The sequence below is a fragment of the Microcaecilia unicolor genome, chromosome 6, assembly GCF_901765095.1.
Source record: "Microcaecilia unicolor chromosome 6, aMicUni1.1, whole genome shotgun sequence".
Taxonomy (NCBI): Eukaryota; Metazoa; Chordata; class Amphibia; order Gymnophiona; family Siphonopidae; genus Microcaecilia; species Microcaecilia unicolor.
The window spans coordinates 320,495,996-320,521,631 of NC_044036.1; the positions used below are offsets into that span (position 1 = coordinate 320,495,996).

Genomic DNA, 25,636 nt, shown 5'->3' on the forward strand with positions numbered 1-25,636 from the left:
TGAAACAGGATTTTCTTTGGGAATAAATGGCCACAGCTTTATTGTAAACACATCAAAGCACATTAACAATCCCTAGGAAGCACCCGAGCCCTGGACCTGGAATTGCCGATGATCCCGCTCTCCGCCATGCTTTCCAGCTAGAGAGCTTGCTTCTCAATCCGTTGCTGCGGCCAGCCATGCTCCGCCCCCAGCGTGGCCGTGCGTCCATCGGATTCGGAACTGCGCTCCCAGACCAGTGCTCCACCTGCCATGCGAACCAGCGAGATGTTTGGTCTGCTAGCGACGAGCGCCCCAGCTCCTTGGCAAAAGTGCCAATCTTCCTTCCGCCTGTCGCTCTGGCACATCCCAGGTTCTCAGGCTCGGGTGCCTCCGCAGCTGTGACAGCATACAAAAATCTTGGAAATTCCAAAAAAACATAAAATGCATCCTATAATTTGTTAAAATTTAACATAAAAATAGGCATTACTTTGTTAAATATGCAAAAAAAAAAAACCCGACCTCTGATTATTAGCATTGTCCATTGTTTTCTTAAGTATCAAAGTGCATAATGTTCTCGCAGTCCATCATTTTAAACAATGTAAAATAATAAACCCGCTACAGAGTCAGAGTTCAGTTCCATTCTACATTCCTCCATTGTTCTTTCTGCAACTGAAAAGAATGTTCTTCTGATAATGTGCCTGAGGCAGGAGTTCCAAGCAGAGGTATGCAGGAGGACATCTCATTTGGTCTCCATCCCCCACCATTTTGCTGCCATCCCCGTGCACACTTCTAGAAGGAAATTTTGCCACATAGTGCTAGCAGGACCTGTCCTGCTCTGGAGTTCCTTTAGAAGATGTTAGGAGTTGTGTTGGGGTGAAGCTGTTTCCTGTGCTGACAATAAGGACACAGGACCAGGCAGTGAACCACCTGAGTCACTCCAGGTGGCTTTAACACGAAAAGGAGTTTACTGTAGTGAAATGGAGCACAAAAATGCAACACTGTCCTGGAAGAATTGACATTCACAGACTTCAGATCTGGGATACCTACAACACAGGCAACCAGGACCCCTTGTCCTGCCCAATAATTCTGAAAATTGAACACACGAATAAGCATGTAAACGCATGCAATTGAAATGACGACAACTTGGCCGCAGCTTTATTCAAAACATTCACTTTATGGAATCAGGGTTACCTGAGCAAACCAGAAACGTCTCAGCTTCAGCTTGAACATCTCCCAGTCTGCCGCCGTTAGCAAGATTGATAATTCAGGTGACAATACTCCAGAACTCCTCCGCCGCCCAGCAAGGGAGGGTTCAACATGAGGCGCAGCTATCTGAGCTGCCAACTTCCTCTCAATTCAGGCTCGGGTATACCCGCCCAACAAAATATAACATGAGTGTTGCATCACAGTAATTGGGGAGGGAGGAAAGTATGCACTCCTCCCGAGCAGCAAGTGAAAATGGCACCTGGGACCTCTCCTGGATCTTAGATACCTGTTCACCTATCTCCGCCCCCTCAGCGGGGTGCCGGTGCATGGTGGGAAAACTTAGCCACCGCCCATACCCACCCTGCCCACTCTCCTGCGCAGGTCCTTCAGGTACATGGTACCATGTTAACAGTGGCTCCGTGTACTGATGGACACTCCACCTTGTTACTAATATAGGCAACCGTGACCCCTTGTCCTACCCGATACCTCTGAAACCACCTATCAAGGGGGGGGGGGGGGGTTCAACTTGAGGTGCAGCTACCTCAGCTGCCAACTTCCTCTCAATTTAGGCTTGGGTATACCCGCCACCAGCCCGAGGTAGTATCACTTGCCCCAGGCCAAATCCCCATTAGCTGTGATCACTTATGGCTGAGAAGACATCTTCTAATATTATTAAACAAAGCATTCCCAATGTCAGAAAGATGAACACTATCTTTCCAGATCTCCTCAACCCATGTATGTGATACCTGTAGGTCCCCAAGCTGGAAGACCCACATTGCAATCTGTCTATTAACCTTCTTCCTCATAGCCTCATCTGTTTGTAGCACAATCTGGGAATGATGTCTGACCAAATAATTAGGATGTGGGTGAAAAGCTGTGAGATGACTGACAGGTCGTGTCTAGCCATATGCATCAGCTCAATGCAAGACCAGGCTCCCAAGTTGTTACCACCTAGATGTCTGACAATGGCACTTGGGGAAGCCAGTTCACCCGATCTACACTGGAGGAATGGGATAAGCCATCTCATTCCCCCCCAACCCCCATCCAGTGCACTCTCCCGCTCTTGGGAGCCAGACCACTTGGGAGATGCCTCAGCTCGGCATGCAGCCCATTTAAGGAAAGAGCGTCTGACAATCCACATGTCTTTTGCCCTAAAGGCAACCCCTGAAATAGAACACAAACAGGGTTATGTCAGCAGGAGGTCTGGGGACCATCAGGGATCTCAGCTCTCACATAGGCTTCTTTCATCTGCCTATCCACCTGAACACCACCAGAGAAAGTCCCTCTGCCACAGCGCTGGTGGCAGCGCCTATTCTAAAGGAACAGGTCCCAAAGTTGTCCGGATTGTATCCCGCCCTCATCAAACATTTGCGCAGTACTGCAGTGAACTGCAATAACATGAGTGGAGACCTATCCTGTTGAATCAGGAAAGGTTCCCCCCCCCCCCCAACAGGTCTAATTACCATGTAAACTCTCATGTTCTGCACAGGACAGGTGAGGAGGGAGTCAACTTGGGTTAGTGTTATTACTTTCCCCTTCTCTAACTGATCTGTTTTAGATCTATGTACTGTCAAATGGAGGCTTGTCCCCTCAAGGACAACACTGCTGTGCAGTAACCCGCACCCTGTGCATGCCCTCCAAGAGGGGGACAACCAATTTGCCTACCCAGAAGGCCCCAAAAAAGACCAAGGAAAAAGGGACCCTGAAAAGGTCAGTCTCAAACTGTGAATTACCTACCTCCACCATTGCGTGCCAGATATCCAGCAATATCCTATGGATGACTGGAAACCTTTTTTCCCGTCTGTTGCCTCTCTCCCAATTCCAACCCCCCCCCCCCCCATGCGCTTCTTTATGAGGACACACTTGCTCGGGTCACTCCAACCTGCTACTTTTGTGAAAAAGGATACTGCAATTACTTGCACCACTACCGTAGCACAAGATACAACTGCCCCATTTGCCCAAACAATATATTCCACCATCATGTTCTCAGGAATTGGGCCACTGCGCCAGCCACGCTCCGTCAGGAAGGAGATGACTTTTCTAAATCCTCTGGTGTAGGCTTTCCAAGTTCCTGGTGCAATGGAGTGTCTCAGCAGCTCCCATGCGTTGGGGCTCTATACCACCATAGGTATTCTGGGACGCACACCCCTTCAATTCGGCTTGTGCAGCCAGTTTCTAGAACAATTCCCACTTGGAATGAGAAAGAGCATCAATAATAGCGTTGATGGTACCAGGGACATGCTTTGCACGAAAGTGAATGTTATTAAATAAACACAATAAAACTAATTCCCACATGAGATCAATCACCCGGGAACATCGTGCTGTTTGCTTGTTGATAACACTAACCGCAGTCCTGTCTGTTGCTCAATCTCTCTTTCCATATAGCAATAGCCACCACAATGGGAAAAATCTTCAAGAATGTAATGTTCTTGGTGATCGCCATTTCCTTTCATTCCTTAGGCCAGACCCCCACTCATCAAGAACCTTGGAAATATACCCCCAAAACAACTCCACCTGCAGCATCTGAATATAGCATCGCTTAACCACATAACCTTGCCATTGAAGTTCACTAGAAACATGTCCCATATTTTGAGGTCATCCTTCAGAGGTCGTGTGATTCTGATGTAGTGAGATGGTCTACAAACTCCCACCATTGAATTGGACAACCTACACAAGAAGGTTCCGCCCATTACTATGATTCTGCAGGCAAGTTAAGGTTACTTACGAGGGATTGTATATCTCGCAGTGTGACCTTCTTTTTACCCAAGGCCCAAGATACCAAACCCCTGAGTTTTAATAATTTATCTGGCAGGAGTCTGGAAACCATGTCAACTGAGTCTAGCTCTATCCCAGGAAGGGTAAACGGGAGACAGGGCCCATTGTTTTATCCCGAGCCAGGGGGACATCGAATCTCTTGGTTATGGCCCGAAAGTGATTCAGTAGGGATTGACAAGCATTGTTATTTGCAGGGCCAACAAATCATCCAGATAACGAGCAATATTTCTGATCCCCGAAGATCTGGCTACAACCCAACGCAGGAAGGTACTAAAGCACTCAAAGTAAGAACAGGACACTGAACAGCTCATCAGCATACATTTATCAAAGTAAAATTGTCCCCCAAATTGGAAGCCCAATATTAGGAAATTATCAGAGTGTACAGGTATCAATTGAAAGGCTGATTTGATGTCTGCCTTTGCCATGAGTGCATCCTGGCCACAAAGCTGCAGTAACTGAACTGCTTGATCGAAAGAGGCATACTGGACAGAACACGCCTCCGGGGGGGGGGGGGGGGCAGAAAATAATTCACAGAGCCTCCTTCCAGATGTGATAAGTTATGAATGAGTCTATATTTCCCTGGTTCCTTCTTAGGCACAATGGCCAAAGGGGATACCACCCTCTTCTCAAAAGACGTGTTCTTGAAAGGACCAGAGATCCTTCCTAGTTTGACCTCCTTATTAATCTTATCCTGTACAATAGGGGATAAGCACCAAACACTGCGCTTCTGGCATAGCTCCTTTCTATGGAACCTGTACAGGGAATCTTAAAACCAAATGCAAAACCCTCCCTGAGAATCTGGGCATCTCTTTTACGTGGGTATCTGGCCAACCATGGCTGCATTTCTTCTAAATCCACTGGGGAGGGGGCTTTCTGAAGGATGTTATTGCTATTGCTGAGGGAGGGGGTGCCTGTCTGGGGCCTTCTTGCCACATTTTGCCACTGCTTGAGAGGCTCCACATATTGAGCACACGCGTCTAAACTTGCAGTTTTGCAGGCTGCAAGGTGCTCTGTTGAAGTGCCAAAGACCCCGTCCTGAGGACCTGACCTCTTTCCTTGATCCCCTTGCATTGCCAACCAAAAGGACCTATTATGAGCATTAGCGAATGGCCTCTTTTTGGTCATGATGTATAACCATAAATCCACATCTTTGGAACTCCAAGACAAAGACAAATTCTCTTCTATCTTGTCTCGGAACTCCTCATCATACTTTAACCATATAAATCCCTCATAGTCCCTATATGCTAATAAAATGTTGTGGGCATAGGCTAGCATGGGGTTACATAGGGACAGTTCAGCCTGGCTGACCATGTCTATTACCCGCAGGAAGGCTGTTATCCAGTTTAAGGCTGATTTGGAAGTTCCCTTCATTATCATTCTTGTCCTTACTCTTGTTCTTCTCCCTTTTTTGCCCTTCCACCACACCTTTCACAGTTCAGTAACCTCACACTTAAACCAAATTGGAATTACAAGAGGCTCACTGTGTTTAAAACATTTGAACATTTAAGTCAAGAACATAGTTTTACCCAATCTACAAATAAAATAAAGTTGAGATAACCCACCCACTGCTTGCCACGAGCTGTGACATAAACAAAGCCCCTCTTTGACAAATAACCACTGCCTACAAAACAAGAAGATAAGAAAAAGCATGAGGGTGGGAGGGCGGGAAAGCCACCTCTGAGGAGCAGGGTAAAAGGCCTTGCTACAAGGGTCATGGGCGGAGGATACGGGAATTCTTTAGTTCGATTCCTGGGGAGCGGTTATCTGTCTCCGGGTTACAGAAGGCCCTTTGGGAAGTGGGAAAAGGGAAAGAGGTGGGGCACATCTGTGCTAGGTGGAGTCAAGATTTGGGGCTTCCAAATTTGTACCTTGACTTGAAAAAGTTGGTCTCACGCATTCCGTCATTGTCAAGGAGTGCCACCCATCGGGAGTGTCAATATAGAATTTTACATAGGGCATATATGACCAAAACCCAGGTGTTCCGGTTTGGAGGAGTCCGGGATCCGTTATGCTCTAAGTGTCAACTGGGAGAGGGGGCGTTATTTCACTCCCTGAGGGAGTGTAGAAAGATTGTCACTTTCTGGCAGCAAATAGCTCAATATCTGGAATGGGTAGTGCAGAGCAAGATTCAGTTTTCTCCCCTGGGGGTCCTGCTTGATCAATATGAAGTGTTCAAACTTCCACACAAGGGGGCCCGGCAGTTCGTCCGAAAAGCAAGTTTGCTTGGGAAGAAACTTATTATGTCCAAGTGGATGAGTGAGGATTTGCCGGATTATTGGCATTGGAGAAATCTATTGTATGAGTTGCTGCTGCAGGAGCGTAGGGTGGTGGGATCCTCGCCTAAGAGAAGAAAGGCGTTCCTAGAGATATGGGATTTCTACATACAGACACTATCCTCGAAAGCTCGTAGCTTTGTACTGAATCGTCTGTGAGAGACCTGCGCGGGGGTTTTTTTTTTGAGAGAGAGATTGGGGGGGGGGGGAGGATGGGGGGATGGGGGGGGACACAAAGGATACTAGCTTGTTGAATGGGGCAGAAGTATTATACTTGTTGGATGTTGATCTGTATTTTATCGGGATGTTACGAAACAGATTGTTAAAACCTTGCCAAATATCAAAGATCTTTGATATAATAAAACGGAAGGGAGGATGGGGGGGGGGGGGAAGCAGATTGCTGGGGGATAAAAGAAGAAATGGATTTGACGTTGAAAGAGGAATTGACAGAAGCCTGTTAAGCAATAATGTTTTGTGTTGAGTCATGGTAAATGTATGTTTTTCTTAATAACATCAATAAACAGATTTCAATTTAAAAGGCCCTGCTACTTTGGAGGGGCTCCTTTAGCCAGTCCTGCCTACTCTCCCCCAAGAGCCAATCACCCTGTCTGATTTTCGCAGGCCAGGAGCAATTTAAAAATATACCGCCATTGCGGTTCAGTTCAGTAAGTTCTTGCGTTCTCATTTTCCTCCCCATCTACTACTACTACTACTACTACTTAGCATTTATATAGCGCTACAAGGCGTACGCAGCGCTGCACAAACATAGAAGAAAGACAGTCCCTGCTCAAAGAGCTTACAATCTAATAGACAAAAATAATAAAGTAAGCAAATCAATTAATGTGTAGAGGAAAGAGGAGAGGAGGGTAGGTAGAAGCGAGAGGTTCAAGTGGTTACAAGTCAAAAGCAATGTGGTGGGTTTTCAATCTAGATTTAAAGATGGTCAAGGATGGAGCAAGACGTAGGGACTCAGGAAGTTTCCCCCCTTTCTTTTTGCTGGACTCCAAACAAGGCTGCAGCCCAAGCCTCAGCCACCACCGGGTAAGCCCCTCCCAGAGGTTAAGTTGGTCCCTCAAGACCAACTTTTGTATCTTTTACTTCAGAATGATTGGGGGTTGCTGAACCCATCACAAATTACCCATCTGTGGACAAAGTGAAAGCATTTGCTCACTGCTGGGGGTGCTCAAGCATCCACAGCCCCCACAGAGCTATGTCCAGGGCCAGATTTCCCATTAGGAACAGTGGGCATGTACCCAGAGATGCCCACACCACACAGGACCCCATGGCAGTGGTGCTAGTTCTGTGGGTGCTGAGCACCTCCCAATATTGAACAAGCTCTTTCACTGTGACTAGGTAGGGTAATCTGTGCAGTGTTTAGCACTCCAGTTATTTCACAAAGTTGGCATCTGTGCTCCATGGCCCCCCCAAAAAGTAACAGACCCAGGCAGAAAGAGGGGAACTGCAAGCAGTAAGTTCTTTCATTGAGATAAATTTGGTTTCATGATACAACATTCAATTGTACTCTTAGACAAGATTGCTTTGTATATGCATCGCTTTGCCCATATTGTGGATCTGGCAAATACTGACCCCTGACGCAAGCATTGTAGCCGAAACATGGACCATGTTGGGTCCCATCTCAGTAAAGTTATCGTGGTTCACCAGCTTCTGCCTGGGCCTGTCACCTTCTTTTTGTGTCTTGCCCTTTTAACTGCTCATACTCAACATCTGTGTCCCATAGAAGATGTTGGCATGATCTTCCTTCCTTCTTCCCTAGCATGATCTTCTTCTCCTCTTCTTCTGCAGCTGCTAAGGAGAGGGGGAGGGGCAAGGGCAGGCAATGCAAATCTTAGACTAGGGATGCAAGAGATCCAAATTCAGCCCCAGCTGTACCATAAGTTAGATGTGTGTCTAGAGTTACTAATTTGCGCTTCTGCTGTTAAAATCACTTTGACAGTCCGATAGATCTGAAGGTAGGGGGTAATTATTTCTCATAATCACAAAGAACCCAGAACCTAGTAACGCAAATTACGGTGTTCTAACCAGACCTCAGCAATGACTCTTTTCACACCGAGACACAGCCCGGTGATTCACTAACATCGTCATCGGTCTTCCCTTTGGTCATTTTTATTCAAATCGTTGGTTCTTCTGCTGTTAAAATGCGTTATTTCCCCTCAGATTCTATTTTATACAATGGGACCTAGTCACAAATCATGCGTGTGCACTGATGTGGTAGCATGTATTAGATGCTCTACCTGAAAGAGCTCTCTCCCAGTGTTAACATTTGGAAAACATAAACAAGGGGATTAGCGTTAATCCTTATACAGACAATAACCTATATCAACATACACACAAAGTTCTTCACCAAGAGAACACTAGCTGAAGCCCAGGATAATCAAGACTTGTCAGGAATGAAAAAGAGTACATGGCATAGCAAGGGACAGCAGATAAAGACCTTAACGATCCATCCAGTCTGCTCAACAGTCACATGCATTATCAATTCATGATTAAATCAACAATGAATGTGATATTATATACTTGACCATGGTCATGCTTCAGTCTTTCTTCTAGAAGAGTTAAAAGAGAATGAGCATGAGCTGGAAAGAGGAAGGATAAGAGGGTTTGCGGGGAAAGCTTGGAGACAAGGTGGGGGGGGGGGGGGGGGGGGAGGAAGAAGAACTGAAGGGGAAAGGGGGAGAGAAGGGAAAACAAGGCCGGTGGGATTGTCCGAAGGCTGATGAGCACTGACCTGAGAAAGAGCCATTGAAAAGCCTGGAAATGAGAGCAAAGCGCAAGCTGTTCAGATGAGACAAAATTATTCAAAACACAAGTGGCCTAGAAGGAACTTCCAGATGACCCTAAGACCAGGGACCTGGGTTCTAAATGGCAGGTGACATTTACCCCCCCCCCCCAAACTCTGTAACATGATGCCTAAATTTAAATGCCATTTGCATGATTTATGATAGAATTCTAGAACTTACACAGATAAGTGTTGACTTATACGTATGAATGCTGGGTGCACGCTGAGTGCCATTCTATAAATGATGCACGCAACTCAGCGTGATAATGCAAAAGGGCGTTCATGGGGAAGAACATGGCGGGCCATGGGCAGGACCAAGATTTATATGCGTAACTTACAAAAGAGTGTTCGTTACTTGCTAATGTGCCGCATTTAGGTGCCTGCTGTTGACACCTAAATGTAGGCACGTAGATGTCAACTTACATTAGAATTCTATAACAGATTCTTGATGCCCAAATACTTTTATAGAATTAGCGTGCAACTCGCTGCGTCTAGGCGCCTAACTTGTGGCTTCCACTTATGGAATTGCCACCTTAGAACCGGATACAGTAAATAGCACCCCAAAAAATGCTTGCTGGGTATTATTCTATAACTGGTGCTTTGAGTTGGGCACTGGTTAAAGATCAGCACATAGCGCAGGGATCCGCACCCAACTTTGGGCACGAGGATTTACACCAACTGAAACCTGGTGCAAATCCTTGTGCGTAAATTAAGTGTAGATCCCCTGAATTCTAGAACACTGGGGCATGTTTAGTGAACTCCCCTGACCCACTCATGGCCACACCCCCTTTTCAGTTGCACGCTAAAAGATTAGCACGTGCATATTTGTACACTAACACCTAGATATGTATGCAAACCCAAATTGTTGCCAATTATCCCCCATAATTGCTTGTTAGTACTCAATTTTGGCGCTAACTGGCTTGTTACTCAAATTGTGAGTGCAGATTGGGTGTGCGCTCAAATTTGTGCGTGCAATTGTGAACACCATATATAGAATCCGGGGGTTAATGTAGACAACTGCAAAGTGACGTACATAGGAAAAAGCCATCCAAACAGATGCACAGTGCTGGGACCCAGATAATGTGGGATATAATTGTGATAAAAAAAAATAAATATCAATTTGCTTTTTAGCCTAGCAGGTCCTTCTGCTGAGAATGAGCACAGCCTTTCTCTCTGATTTACTAAGTTTCACAGTGGCGGGACACACTTTCACAATCACTAAACACCTAATACCATCTTGGAAATGAATTATACATTGAAATAAAGCAGGGGACTTATAGATTTTGCTTGAACTGCTGATTTATTTTCCTTTATCTAAGCACTGTTTTTTATGTTAAATTATTATTATTATTATTTGTTACATTTGTAACCCACATTTTCCCACATATTTGCAGGCTCAATGTGGCTTACATCATACCGTGAAGGCATTCGCCAAATCCGGTACGGGATAGGTACAAAATGTTGTATTGGGATAGGGAAGATAAGATTCAATCAAGTTGGGTTGAGGTAAAAGAGTTCATTAATGTCCAATACGATCTTTAATAGTGAAGTGTTGCAGGGTTGAGTCATTTAAGTTGGGTCATTCGGATATGCCCTTCTGAATAGGTGAGTCTTTAATGACTTTCTGAATTTTAGGTAATCGTAAGTTGTTTTCACCACTTGTGGCAATGCGTTCCACAGGCGCGTGCCTATGTAAGAGAAGTTGGACAAAGGGCAAAGGATGCAGCTCACTACAGAAACCCCTTCCAGTAGTCCTCTTACACTAGCCAATATTTGACTCTTCTTTTCCCCAAAGGCTGTCACTGCTTCTTGGCCAATGCACCTGGCCCTTGCTTAGACACTCTGTTATGTTATATGTTACTTTTTGTATATTATAACTTGTAAGGCCTGTATAATTTAATGTTTTACTTAATATAAATGTTATTAATTGTGTATTTTAGTATGTATGTTTGTTAGTAACCTGACGTGACCAGTGTGCTATAATTTTTTAATAAAAATGATAGTAATAATAATAGTAATGATTGTAATAAAGGAGCTGAAGTCAGGTGTCAACCGCTGAACTCCAAGTTGGTAACACGTAGCAAGAAATATGAGCCTAACCGAATCACATAAAGTTGATAGTGTGGACTGGATGGGTTATCAAAGTGCTTCTTGCTTATAGTTTGTCTTCTTTTTCCAGATCCAAGTGAATATCTGAAGGGTGCTGGATTGATAAGAAGACCTGGATTGTCCTTTTACCCATGAGGCTGGTGAAACCTCCCTGCTTGTACTGCTATCTTCATGCTCGTGAAACCTGTGTAGTTGTACCGCTGGCACTGTTGGTGTTGCTCTAGTGAGACTGGTGAAGTTTGACTGCTGGAACTGGTGCTTTTACAACTGGGTTCAAGAGCCTGACCCTGAAAACGTTTCTGTTTTCTCCTTGAGTTGCAAAGGCTCTTGTGATCAGCCATGACAACCTCTTCGTTGCGGCGTCAGGTGAAGAACATTGTACATAATTATTCAGAAGCTGAGATTAAGGTGCGGGAGGCAACGTCCAATGACCCCTGGGGCCCCTCCAGTTCTCTGATGTCTGAGATTGCTGAACTCACCCTCAATGCGGTGGCTTTTTCAGAGGTGATGGGGATGATCTGGAGACGTTTGAATGACAGTGGCAAGAACTGGCGCCATGTCTACAAGGCCCTCACCCTTCTAGACTACCTCATCAAAACAGGCTCTGAAAAGGTGGCACACCAGTGTCGAGAGAATATGTTCACTATCCAAACCCTCAAGGACTTCCAGTTCCTGGACCGTGATGGAAAGGATCAGGGAATCAATGTACGGGAGAAAGCCAAGCAGATTGTTGCCTTGTTAAAAGATGAGGAACGACTGAAGCAGGAGCGATCCCATGCTCGTAAAACTAAGGAGCGCATGGCTCTGGGGACAAGCAGTAGCAGCAGCAGCAGCAGCTATGCCCGGCGTCCATCACACTACGGAGATGATTACACCAAGTCCCGGGGGTCTCCATCATCTTATAACTGTATGTGAGATTGAAGGGATGTTTGTAGGGATGGGGTATGCTTTTTTAAAGTTGGCTTTGTACGTTTAATTATTGCTGAGTGTGTTAAACAGTGTAACTTATTTTTATAGACATGGAAGTTTCCTCCTGCTCCTTTGTACTTCCATCTCAGTAGAAACCAGGGCTAGGACTTGGTGCCATGAGCCTTCATTCCTAACTACCCAGGAAATGTTTCCATATTTTACATCATCTCCACCTCCCCCCCACCCCTGATGTACCTAATCTGGTGATTGGTGTGATGGTCCTGGACTGGGAGCCATACACCATTGCTACTTCTGGAATCTGGCCACTAGGTGTCACCGTTAAGCAATGGCCATTAACCTCTCCCCTTGTCATGGGCTGTGAATGCTGCTTCTGATGCACCCTCAGCCCCAGCAGACCCAGGAAGAACTGACTCGAGAATCAAACTGGAGACCTCCTACATGGCTGGTCACTTGGCACATGAGCTGGTGGCCAATCAAGAGACACGATGGACTCTTGAGTGAATGTCTCATTAACAGGTCACAATGACTTTATTAGTCTCCACCTATTAGCATAGAAATCTAGGGCATTGGTGGTTCAGTGGTAGAATTCTTGCCTCCATACAGACGGCTTGGGATCAATTCCTGGCCAATATAGCTGCATTCTTTCCTTCCTTCCTAGGGTCATCAGATTTCTATACCATGAGGTGGTGATTAATAAAGCCATGAGACCTATTGGTGGATGGACTCTTGAGTGAACATCTCTTTATGGCTCTTTCTGGGCTGTCTCCACTCCCTGTCTGTCCTACCTGAGCTGCTGGGCCAGCCTGTGATAAATCTTGTGATGCAGTAAGACAGCACTCTAGGAATGCTAGGCTGAGAATCATCAAGTTTGGTTTCCTTACACAATACACCACTTCAAACAGTGGTTGCCAGAGATATAGGAGGACTGAAGTATTCCAAGAAAACTGCCCATGGTGTAGCATGCAATCTTTCAGAAGTGGAGCAAAGGACAGCAGAAGACCTGTACAGTTCTTACTGTTATTCTTGTCATTATGAGATCTTTATTCTCCTTTGTAAAATTTTGAATCCATGGGAGAAGTGTTGAGTAGAATACAGTCAAAAACTAGCTGGATCCAGCTGCTCCATATTTATTATGGTATCACAGATGACATCACGTACTGCCATCACCAGATGCTGATGTGTGATGTCACCTTTAAAGACCCAAGTCTGCAGGGGTGTTGCCAGTGGCATAGCCATTGGGAAGGGGGCTTGGGCCCCTTCATTTTCAGTTTGGGACCCCCTCTGCTTTCCTGGCATTCCTGCCAGCCAAAGAGCTTTCCTGCCTGAGTTGCGCCTGCAGCAGCACTAATGTCAGCTCTCTTGCACATGCTCAGTTCAGGCCTAAGTGAACATGCACAGGAGAGCTCGCATTAGCTGCAGGTGCGACTTAGACAGGAGAGGTCCTCGGCTGGTGGGGTTTGGCATCCCCATTCCCCACCAGCTCAGGAGTGGAGGAGTGGCCTAGTGGTTAGGGTGGTGGACTCTGGTCCTGGGGAACTGAGTTTGATTCCCACTTCAGGCACAGGCAGCTCCTTGTGACTCTGGGCAAGTCACTTAACCCTCCATTGCCCCATGCAAGCCGCATTGAGCCTGCCATGAGTGGGAAAGCGCAGGGTACAAATGTAACAAAAATAAAATAGACACTATTGTATTGGAGATTCTACATGGAATGTTGCTACTATTGGAGATTCTACATGGAATGTTGCTATTCCACTAGCAACATTCCATGTAGAAGCCTGCGCGGCCACATTGGTGATCTGCAAGGGCCGACTTCTACATGGAATGTTGCTAGTGGAATAGCAACATTCCGTGTAGAATCTCAAATAGTAGCAACAGTGGAGGAGTGGCCTAGTGGTTAGGGTGGTGGACTTTGGTCCTGGGGAACTGAGTTCCATTCCCACTTCAGGCACAGGCAGCTCCTTGTGACTCTGGGCAAGTCACTTAACCCTCCATTGACCCATGTAAGCCACACTGAGCCTGCCATGAGTGGGAAAGCGCGGGGTACAAATGTAACTAAAATAAATAAATATTTATATCCAAGGATGAAAACCTGGGGGAGGGGGAGAGAGAATTAATTGCCCACCCACTTTGGGCTGAAGCCATTTGGCTACACCACTGGGTGTTGCAAAGGAGCAGCTTAACAGCTCAATTTTAATTGCTACAGTGCACAGGTGCCAAGTCGGTGGGTGATTGAACACCCCCCAATATCGAGCAAACGCCATCGCTGTGTTGAGAGGGATAATCTGTGCTGCATGTTGCACCCCAGCCAGTTTAAAAAGTTGGCTGTTATTCAACAAAGGATGTCCTTTTGTTGACCTTGGTGCATTTTACTTTTTAACCATTTTAGTTTATACAGGGAGTGGAAAGGTGTGAAGGAAATAGGCATGGGGAACACACCACTCGGTGAAGTTTTGGGTCTGGTTTCCTGGTACCATATGTTCAGAGTTATGGGGTCCTAGAGAGAATGAGTGGGTGGGCACTAGACAGAAGAGTAAAGCGGATGGGGGAGAGATGAGTGACAGGAGTGGGCAACACGCATGTGTCTAGTCTATCAGCATCATAGACAATTCAATAGAAGGTAGCCTCTTCTCCTTTTGTGTTCTAGCTACCTCATCGTCATCACCCCAGCTGTCCACTGATCTAGAGCAGGCAAGGCCGCAGACAAGCGGGGAGGAGGAGCTGCAGTTACAGCTGGCACTGGCTATGAGCCGGGAGGAGGCTGAGAAGGTAAAGTTTGGCTGCGCTCTGCTTAGGGGATGGATGACTAGTTTAAAAATGAGTTTTCAGGTAAATTTGTCTGTGGTTTCTGGAAATCTGCGCATGGGACTAAAAGTTCAGAATTGTCCAAAACCTCCATATGTATTTTTCATTTTCATGTATTTCTAGAACAAACACTTGGTGGGGGGGGGGGGGGGGGGGGGGGGAGGGGAGGCTGCACAAGACAGGCTTTATCCCGAGAATGTTTCCCTGGGTACAGAATGGGAGAAGACCTTTGGTTCGGTCATAAACCTCCGGATTCTATGTATGGTGCACAAAATTGTGTGCACAGTTTAACTGAGTAACAAACCAATTAGCACTGATAATTGAGCGCTAATTGGCAATAATTCAAAATGTACATGTGCATCTTGTTAGACGCTATTCTATAAAGATGCACGTGTAAATTCTTGTGCGAGGATCCGAAAAGGGGGCGAAGCCATGGGATGGATATGGGTGAGTCACGGGCGTTCCAAGGATTTGCGTGCAGTATTGTAGAATTTGGGGGATCTGCACCTAATTTTGCCACCGTTTATAGAATCGCGCTTTCAGTTCCGATTTTTTTGGGGGCGCCATATTAGAATTCAATCCAAAGTGGTTGATTTTCAAAAAGTGTTATTCAGGTAAGAACGAATCCCACACACTGGATCCAACTCAGTTTTTCAGCTTCACCTGCCCAGATAGTGCCACTGAAAATCCAGGCAGACTGCTGTGGCACTGCCCTGATAGTGCTGGGGTGGTCCACGGGCAGAGCTGGGAGTTATTCAGGCACTACTGATCAGGGGTGTAGCCAGACTTCGGCGGGAGGAGGGGCCAGAGCCCGAGGTGAGGGGGCACATTTTACGCCCCCTGGCGCCGCCGCCCCCCCCCCCGCCATTACTGCCCCCCCCGCTATTGCCGCCCCCCCACCAACTTTGATGACCCCTGCTGCCACCCCTCTTGACCCCCCCCTCCCACCGCCACCCCTCCCCCGTCATCGCCGTGGGCTACCTTTGCTGGCGGGGGACCCCAATCCCCCCAACAGGCGAGGAGGTCCTCTTCTTCCTCCGAAGGCTTCGTTCTGTTTCTGACGTCCTGCACGTTGTACGTTGTACATTGTACGTTGTACGTGCAGGACGTCAGACTCACAGAAACAGAACGAAGCCACCGTTGGCTGATCTGCAAGGCTTCATTCTGTTTCTGTGAGTCTGACGTCCTGCACGTACAACGTACAATATACAACGTACAACGTGCAGGACGTCAGAAACAGAACGAAGCCTTCGGAGGAAGAAGAGGACCTCCTCGGCTGGCAGGAATTGGGGTCCCCCACCAGCAAAGGTAGCCCACGGCGATGGCGGGGGAGGGTTGGAAGCGGGAGGGGTGGTCGAGAGGGGCGGCAGCAGGGGGTCCAGGGCCAAATCTATGGGGGCCCAGACCCCCCCTGGCCCCACGTAGCTACGCCACTGCTACTGATATTCAGCAGGGGCCCCCGGATAGCTACCCAGTTAGCTTAGGACATCAAAATGGCTTCCTCAGTTAACGGGTAGCTGTAATATTGGTGGTATCTGAGTAACTCCCGGTGGCTGCCCCAGACTCGGAATTCAGTGCTGGTACCTAGTTAGGGGTCAGCACTTAATATTTGGGTCAAATTCAGCTGGCGGTTGCCAGGGTTAAAAAACAAAACAAAACACTGACCACCGCCAGCTGAATATTGAATAGAATGTTTTTATCTGAATGAAGAAACAAAAAAAAAAAACCATGAAATATACGAAACAACATTTTCCATGAATCCTGAAATAATGTCTGTGAATTTATCCATGGAACAAATGACCAAAGATGGGTAATTTCAGGGGCGTAGCCAGATCTCGAGGTGGGAGGGGGCCAGAGCCCAAGGTGGGGAGGGCACATTTTTGTCACTGCTCCACTGCCGCCCCCTCCACCGCTGCCCCCCTGCTGCCCACCGCCGCCGCAAATACCTTGACTGGCAGGGGGTCCCCAACCCCCGCCAGCTGAAGACTTCGTTCAGTGCTGGTCTCCAGCGCCGCAGCATTGCAAGCCCTGCTGTCTCTTCCCCTCACGTCCAGCACGCTCCTTTTAGTGAAACCGGCGCTGGATGAAGTCTTCAGCTGGCGGGTGTTAGGGCCCCCTGCCAGCCAACCAGGGGCCCAGAGGAAATTTGGGGGGCCCACACCCCCTTGGCCCCACCTAGCTACGCCACTGGTCTGAATGACTGCCTTAGCCCTTCCTCTGGTTCTGCAGTACGTAGCATTTCTATAGGGTTACTAGATGTATGCAGCACTAGGAAACCGTCTCGGTTCAGTAGAATTTATAGTCTAGACAAGACAAATACAAAGATTCAGGGAAGATATTTATTCCTGAAAACATGCTTACAAACAAGAGAGCCAGGGTTTAGGATTGATTTATTTGTTTGCAAACATTTAATACCTGCCAATCCAAGAAAAATATTTCTCTTAACGTAATAACATGAAGTAAACTAAAAACAAGCAACAACCTAAAACCCACTCATAACGTCCCACCGATCCACCACAATCCCCCAAAAGGCCCTCCAGCTGCATTCAGACCCTTAACCTCTGTTACCAAATGTCTATACAAACAAAAAGGCTTTTAGTTTCTTCCAAAAAGTCTCTTCGTTTACTTCTCTACCCAGCTCTAAACTATTCCATAACGCAAAGTCTGAAACTGAATAAATACTGTACTGAGTAAATACTGGCCTCGCCTCTTTACAAAGAGTGGATCAACCACATATCCTCTGAGTGGGCACTCCTCCAGTGTGGAGTAATATGAATATGGTCATAAGCACGCACCTGTGGAACACACTGCCACAAGTGGTGAAAACAACTTATGATCACCTAAAATTCAGAAAATTATTAAAGACTCACCTATTCGGAAAGGCATATCCGAATGACCCAACTTAGGTGACTCAACCCTGCAACACTTCACTATCAAAGATCGTATTGAACATTGACAAACTCTTTTACCTCAAACCCAACTTGATTGAATATTATCTTCCCTATCCCACTATAACATTTTGTACTATTCCCATACCGGACTTGGCGAATGCCTTCACGGTATTATGTAAGCCACATTGAGCCTGCAAATGTGTGGGAAAATGTGGGATACAAATGTAACAAATAAAAAATAAAATAATGACAGCCAATAGAAAGTCTTGCCACTGAATTCTGCTCTCACTGAGGACATAAACAATCCCAGGTAGATCTTGTTGAATTCCAAAACCTGCCTTAAAAAGGCGGTAAAGTTGATATTAAGGTGGGACTTGAAAAATGTTTTTTTTTTTTTTTTTTTCTACTGCTGTGCACCACACTGTTGACTTTCGTTGATATCAGCCTGCATTATTGAACTATTGAATCATTTTATCTAATGTAGCCAAGTAACTAAACTAATTCACTTATTATTTGATCCACCGAGGACCTTGAGGTAGGTTGGATAATAGGAAATATCAGGTATGTGCTCTGGCTCTAGGATACAGGCCAGAAGGAGGAAAGGTGCCCTTCACATTTTCTCATGCCTACGGGTGAATGACCAGTAGTTATGTCAGAACCTGGCTATTATTTACTTATTGCAAGCTCTCCCAACTGCCATCATTACAACCTGGAAGTGACATGCACTGTAGTTCAGGAAGCAGCTTGCCGCATGTGGATTCATACTCATGGGCCTGTGCTATAGCAACTCACCTGTAAATGTGGAAAGAACGAGGCCTGAGATGTGAGGGCTGGGAAGAACCACTGTGCCCAAATGCACTGTAGTGGCTGTTTATTTGGACTTTTTCAATAAATAACTGACTTGGGTCATACCTGCTGAAATGGTTACGTGACATGTGGATAATAGGTGAGCTACTGTACTTTTAGGTAGACGGATGTATGGACAGATGAATATCAGAACGGGCAATAGGTGTGTAATTTCATGATTCACAGATGGGGAAAATGAACTGGTTGGATAATGAAGGATGAATGGGCAGATAAATAAGCAGAAAGATGAGGTGACCGATTGGTAGGTGAACTGCATAGTTTATTCTCAAATAGAGCACATGATGCTGGGATCCAAGCGGGATTTACGTTTGTTTGCTAATAGCAGCTCTTCCTGATTGGCAGAAGCCGGTTGCTCCAGTATCCGACATGGATGAGGAGCACCAGTTACAATTTGCTCTCAGCCTGAGCAAAGAGGAACATGAGAAGGTATTTCCATTATGGCAAGGGTCAAAGGGTGTCCACCTTCCTTCATCTGTTCTGCAGGGTACTGGTGCAACAGCTTGGTGACTTCATATGGGGTAATAGATCTCAAACTCTTTTTTTTTTTTTTTTGGCCTTGGAAGCTTCTGGACATTTCTGGTGATGGTTTCTTTTGCAATCTAACAACGTAGCCACGCAGGCTGCCCCCTTGGTGGGAACGGTGCACCTTTCACCTTGCTTTTGCACAAGCATGATCTTTAGTCCCGTGTCTTTGCTGTTCACATCCCAGACATACGCACTATCCATTTTGACTGCAGGAAGTGAGGTCATGGCAAGGTGAGAACTCACTCTTACAGAAGGCTTTGAATGAAAATCTCTCAGTTGCAGAAGAAGAGGAAATGGAGAACCAGATGAAGAAGAATGAGGTACAGCTTTGCTCTTCTTTCCTTAGCTGCAAATGGTGAGGAACAGCTTCATTAAATGCTGCAAAATTTTAAGCAGCCTTTCCAATTTTTGGGAGCCCCTGGGAACAAACATGTCCAGAGGAATGTTCCATATTACCTTACACTGTTGACCTGATTGGATCAGATAGGCTATTATGTCACAGTCATAACACCTAGTGTTAACCAATCAGATGCCAGTGAAAGTGAGATAATTTGGAACCCTGTTTCTGATGGTAATAGGATTGGAGAGGAGCTGCTTATAGAATGTATAAATATTCCGGTTTGTTATTTAATGAATTATTTATTGGAGAAGAATGCACTTCTAGCGTAGCAAGAAGGTGTGTCTTCTAGACTTCCTGTTTGACACTAAGGGGCGCGATATTCAGACTGCGGGAGGTAGCCGGTCAGCGATGAGCCTGGATATTCAATGCCTGGCTGTTTCCAGTGACCGGCATTGAATATCTAGATAATCTATGGCCCCTAAGAATATAGCCGGCTAAGCCGATATTCAGCACTAGCTGGCTAAGTTCTTAGTGGCCAAAGATAGACCTGCTATTGATGCAGCCAGATTTGGCTGCCAAACTTAGCTTGTAATGCACTGAAAATTGGCAGATAGCCGGTTATATCATGCAATATAACTGGCCAGCTGCTAAGTGTTAATCGGGACTATTTAGCAGGCGATACCGGCCAGTGCCATTCTGGCATCTCTCTCTCCAGGAGGGGGGGAGGGCTCTAAACTCTACTCCCTCAATTCCCCCCCCCCCCCATGGTAACTTTATATTCTTTAGTTCTTCGCTGGCAGTGAGCGGCAACTCATTCCCCTTGCTTGTGCCGGTTTTGAAGGGAACCAGTATAAATGAAGGAGAATAGTTGAGGTGTTGTACTGTGTAGGCAGCAAAAAAGAGAGGGTCCAAACGTACACAAAATATAACAAGAAAGAAAAAGCACAAAAGGGTCTCCAGAACTGGAACGATGGTACAGTCTTTATTAAAAGTGACCCCACACGGCCGTGCGCTCACCAGTGCCTGCCTCAGGGGTCGAGATGAATGTTTCTTATAATTCTTACAGTTCCAAACTGATTGTACCAAATGCTTCATGTCGAGGTTCAAAAAGAACCGCTCTGCCATCCAAAGTGAACAGCGCTGAACGCCTCTGAAAAATCGCAGTGAGGTTCTGTATGAACGCCAAGTAAAAGCGACACGAAGTATTTGGTACAATCAGTTTGGAACTGTAAGAATTATAAGAAATGTTCATCTCGACCCCTGAGGCAGGTGCTGGTGAACGCCGAAACACGGCCGTGTCGGGTCACTTTTAATAAAGACTGTACCATCGTTCCAGTTCTGGAGGCCTTTTTGTGCTTTTTCTTTGTTGTTGTACTGTGTGGGAGCATGTATTTCCTAGGAGATCAGAGGAGTAGGGTAGGGAAAAATAGAACTGGGGTTGGAAGGTGTACAATGCCTGTATGATGCAACACATTTCTTTTTTTCCTTTCCTTTTAACTTTCTAGTCATCCATTTTGGACTTGGTGGATATTTTTGGACCAGCACCGGTACCCTCATCACAGTCTTCTTCTGATCCATGGGATATTCCCGGTGCTGGCAGTGGAGGTGGTAATGCCGCCCACATTTGGAACAATGATAATATTAGTTCTGCTCCGAACATGCCTTTATCCACCTCCTGGGAACCTATCAGTAAGAATTTCATTCTTTCATTTTATCCTTGTTCTGTCACTCTTGGACTCAGGGGCGTATCTGGAATCCGGCGGTAGGGGGGGCCAGAGCCAGAGAGGGGGGGGGCACATTTTTGCCTCCCTCCCCCCCCCGCCGCCGCCGCCTCTCTCCACCCCCTCCCCGCCGTCAACCCTCCCCCGCTGCTTACTTTTGCCAGCCGAGGTCCGACCCGCAATCTCCATATTTCGTCTTCCTCTGTGGCCATGTGCTTCAAGGAAGTAACGCTGCAGTGCTGATTGGTTGAATCCAGTTCGGCGTCTGACGTCGCAGCGACGTCAGACGCCGAACTGGATTCAACCAATCAGCACTGCAGGCTGCAGCGTTACTTCCTTGAAGCACATGGCCACGGAGGAAGACGAAATATGGAGATTGCGGGTCGGACCTCGGCTGGCAAAAGTAAGCAGCGGGGGAGGGTTGACGGTGGGGAGGGGGGCCAGGGCAAAATCTGCGGGGGCCCAGGCCCCTGTGGCCCCACGCAGATACGCCCCTGCTCTTGGTTCCCCCTGGTTTCGTAGTTAACCTAAATCCTTTAGCCCTTTAGGATTAAGGTTGAATATGAGGACAACCAGAATTGTTCATTACCCCTTTTGGCCTACATTCCAGCATTGAACCCTCTTGAGACAGAGACCCAGGGACAGTAAGGAGGCCATGAGAAAAAAGGTCACAGTTTCTGAAATAAGAGGGTACCTCAGTTCCAAAAAGCAAAATCTGCCAGGCATTCCATGACAATTTTATGTCTAAATATTTTTGTTTTGAATTTGAGACATAACAAAATGTAGCAGATAACTATGGCCATTATTTTAGAAACATATCCATCTGGAAATGGAGGCATATACATATATATATATCTTGTATACGTGTGTAAATGGTGATTTCAGAAAGCCGCTCTTTACACGTGGAGATCCACGCCATGTAGTTCCAAAATGGCACGGTTTGGGTGTGTGTTGGGTGGAACAAACATCTATGCATGTATTCCCTGTTTTACGTTTATTGGAGCAACTTTCCCCATTGGGTTTTACACCAACTCAATGTCATGCACAGATTGTTAAAAAGTGTTCATTTTGGCCATGGCTTTACACAAGGCATTAAGGGAGTAATTCTCCTTAATCCCCCATTGTTTATTTCAGGTGTGTAGCCAGACCTCAGAGTTTGGGGGATCTGGAGCCCAAAGTGTGTGGGAGGCAGATGACAAAATTTGGCCCTGCCCCCTGCCACTCTCTCACCCCCACCCCCGCAACCTCCCATACCTGAACTGATAGGGGTCCCCGAGCCCTACCAGCAGAAGCCCTCCTCCATCTGAAGCCTGGCAGTTAGTGGCGCTTTACCTGGGATGTTGACGCGCCGGCCACTCCCCCTGCACATGCTCAGTTTTTGTGAAACTGAGCATGTGCGAGGGAGGCCGGGGGTGGGCCTGCCTCACACATGCTCAGTTTCACAAAAACTGGCCGTCCCCCCCCTAAACATTTATTTTTGAAAGACATCTTGATTTCATTAGTAACTAGACCTCTACCAGTGTATTTTGTGATGGACAATATAAAGCACAGGTTCTCTGCCGTCTATGAGAAAGACCTTTATGACGTCAATTCTGTGTTTGAGCCAAGACACCAAGGGCACATTTTCAATAATGCAAGGTTATGTGAGTAAGTTTCAAGCACTTGCAAAACAAAATGATTTTCATACAGAAGATATCAGCAAGGAACAAGTTTCAAGATCATAACTATCTGTGTAACTTTTGCAAAACAGGGAATACAGTTTGTGCACGAATTGCACGTTGCTTTCAAACTGTATATAACTTCTGAAAATTTATGTTATGCTCATAAATCTGTAACAACCCTCCAAAACACCATTATAAACACTTGAAAATCTGCATAGGTGTGCATATGACCGGCTCAGGCATGTAACCTCTCATTTTTACAAGCATAAGGCCTTGATCGACCTTTGGAAATTTACAATTAAGTGACTGGCTCACAGGTCACGTGGTGAACGTTAGATGAGTGATTTGACCAAGTCTTCAGGTTTGACAGGTCTAACCATTAAACAAAAACTTCACAAGCAAGTCAGGTCAGATTGAGCCAGTGTGCTGTGATTTCCCCTTCTGGCACTCTTTAACCTTCCACAAAGAAAACACGCAGCTAAGCGACCACCTGGTGTGCCACTAGTCTGGTGCGAACATGACATAACAGCTTATTGCTGAGAACCAGCAGGAGGAGCATGTCTGAAGTTGGCAAAGACCCATGGGACCCCTTTTACTAGGCTGCGTCAGCGTCTACATGCATCTAACGCGCGTCAAAATGGAGTTACTGCCCGGCGACCGCGTGGCTCTTGCAGTAATTTCATTTTTGGCGTGCGTCCAATATGCGTGGCCGAAAAATAATTTTTATTTTCGGGTGTGTGTATCAGACGCATGCCAAGTGCAGTTTGACGCGTGTAGCTCATTACCGCCCGGTTACCGTGTGAGACTTTACCGCTAGGTCAATGGCTGGCGGTAAGGTTGCAGACCCAAAATGGATACACGGCAATTTTGATTTTGCCGCACGTCCATTTTTGGCAAAAATTTTAAAAAGGGCCTTTTTTACAGGCGCGCTGAAAAATGGATTGGCGCGTGCCCAAAACCCTCGCCTACACTACCGCAAGCTATTTTTCAGCGTACCTTAGTAAAAGGATCCCATGTTTGTTAAACAAAAGTCATCTTCTGCTCCAGATGATTTTGTCCATTTGGGGGCAATTTTCAGTATCCCACCAAGGTGCAAAGTCTATTAAATTGTTAAATTTGCTAGACCACCTTTCGGTATAACCTCAAAGTGGTTTACGATAATCCAAGGTAAAGTAGAAAAAGTGTTCTAAATCTATTCTAAAGAAAACATAATCGTATAATAATAACAACAACAACAACAACAACAACAACACATAAGGAAGGGAATGTGAATAGCACAACAATAAAAAAAAAACAACAAATACACTAACATAGTAACATAGTAGATGTCGGCAGAAAAAGACCTGCATGGTCCATCCAGTCTGCCCAAGATAAACTCATGTGTATACCTTACCTTGATTTGTACCTGTCTTTCTCAGGGCACAGACTGTATAAGTCTGCCCAGCAGTTTTTCCCGCCTCCCAACCACCTGTCCCGCCTCCCATCACCGGCTCTGGCACAGACCATATAAGTCTGCCCTCCCCTATTCTCACCTCCGAACCACCAACCCCTCTTCCCCCCACCTGCTCCGCCACCCAATTTTAGCTAAGCTTCTGAGGATCCATTCCTTCTGCACAGGATTCCTTTATGCATATCCCACGCATGTTTGAATTCCGTTACCGTTTTCATCTCCACTAACAATTATCAGAACACATTAGGAATAAAAGAAAAAAAAAAAAACCCAGAAAACCAACAACCAGGATACTCCATCATCCCACCTCTACTCTAACCTACTGTACTAAAATAATACTTAAGGCCTACCTTGAATTTCTGTTTTGTGATCTCAAATCTAAGTTCAAGAGGAAGAAAGTTCCACAACACAAGGGCAACACAACTACAGGCAGTATGGCAAGAAATATCTAGCCGTAACTTTGAGATCGGAGAAACCACAAACAAATTAGCCTGGGAACAATGCAATGTTTGAGATGGCTGATATGGAATTAAAAGTTGAATGAAAATAGTGTGGTATTCCAGTAGAATAAGCCCGATGAACTAACATTAAAATCTCGACCTGGTAGGCAATTTATTTAAGAACTCAGGGGGAAGATGCTGAGAACTAATGCCAGGAAAAGCAATTAGTTCCTGGTTTGTGCACATGTTACTGTGTGCCGAATGCTCAGAAGGCTTGAGCGTGGGTGTTATCGTATGCATTAAAAATGTGTGCAAATTTATTGAAATGTATTTAAATGGATGTTAATGAGGTCAGTACATAGTCCTTCCCAGTGCACAAATGAAAAAACACTGCAATGCACAGAAGGGAAGGGACTTGATATACTGCCTTTCTGAGGTTTTTGCAACTACATTCAAAGCGGTTTACACATATTCAGGTACTTATTTTGTATCAGGGGCAATGGAGGGTTAAGTGACTTGCCCAGAATCACAAGGAGCTGCAGTGGGAATTGAACTTAGTTCCCCAGGATCAAAGTCTACTGCACTAACCACTAGGCTTCTCCTCCAGAAGGAAATACTGGCTCTGATGCCAGGTCAGGGGTAGCATAGATGGCTTTCAGAAGAAGATTTCTTGTCAGTTTTCCACAGTGAACTGCAGGTTTTGTCTTGTTTTGCAAGTGGAAGGCAGCCCATACAAATTTAAGCGCTGATAGTGAGAAACAAACGTGTGCGAGTCCAAATATAAGAATAGCCATACTGGGTCAGACCAATGGTCCATCGAGCCCAATATCCTGCTTCCAACAGTGGCAAATCCAGGTCACAAGTACCTGG

General features: G+C 46.0%; 1 protein-coding gene across 3 annotated transcripts in view; it reads left to right on the forward strand.

Moving 5' to 3' along the window:
* The window catches only part of EPN3 (epsin 3), a 38,995-nt gene that overhangs the window by 5,964 nt on the left and 7,395 nt on the right, over positions 1 to 25,636 (forward strand). For 2 of the 3 annotated variants that reach the window (XM_030208354.1, XM_030208355.1), the window contains exons 2-6: positions 11,210 to 12,046; positions 14,714 to 14,835; positions 18,972 to 19,055; positions 19,367 to 19,474; positions 21,000 to 21,183. In XM_030208354.1, the coding sequence (XP_030064214.1) occupies positions 11,479 to 12,046; positions 14,714 to 14,835; positions 18,972 to 19,055; positions 19,367 to 19,474; positions 21,000 to 21,183 (1,066 nt within the window). In that variant the 5' untranslated portion in view covers positions 11,210 to 11,478. The remainder of the gene's footprint in view (positions 1 to 11,209; positions 12,047 to 14,713; positions 14,836 to 18,971; positions 19,056 to 19,366; positions 19,475 to 20,999; positions 21,184 to 25,636) is intronic. The other variant, XM_030208357.1, reaches the window with a different exon arrangement.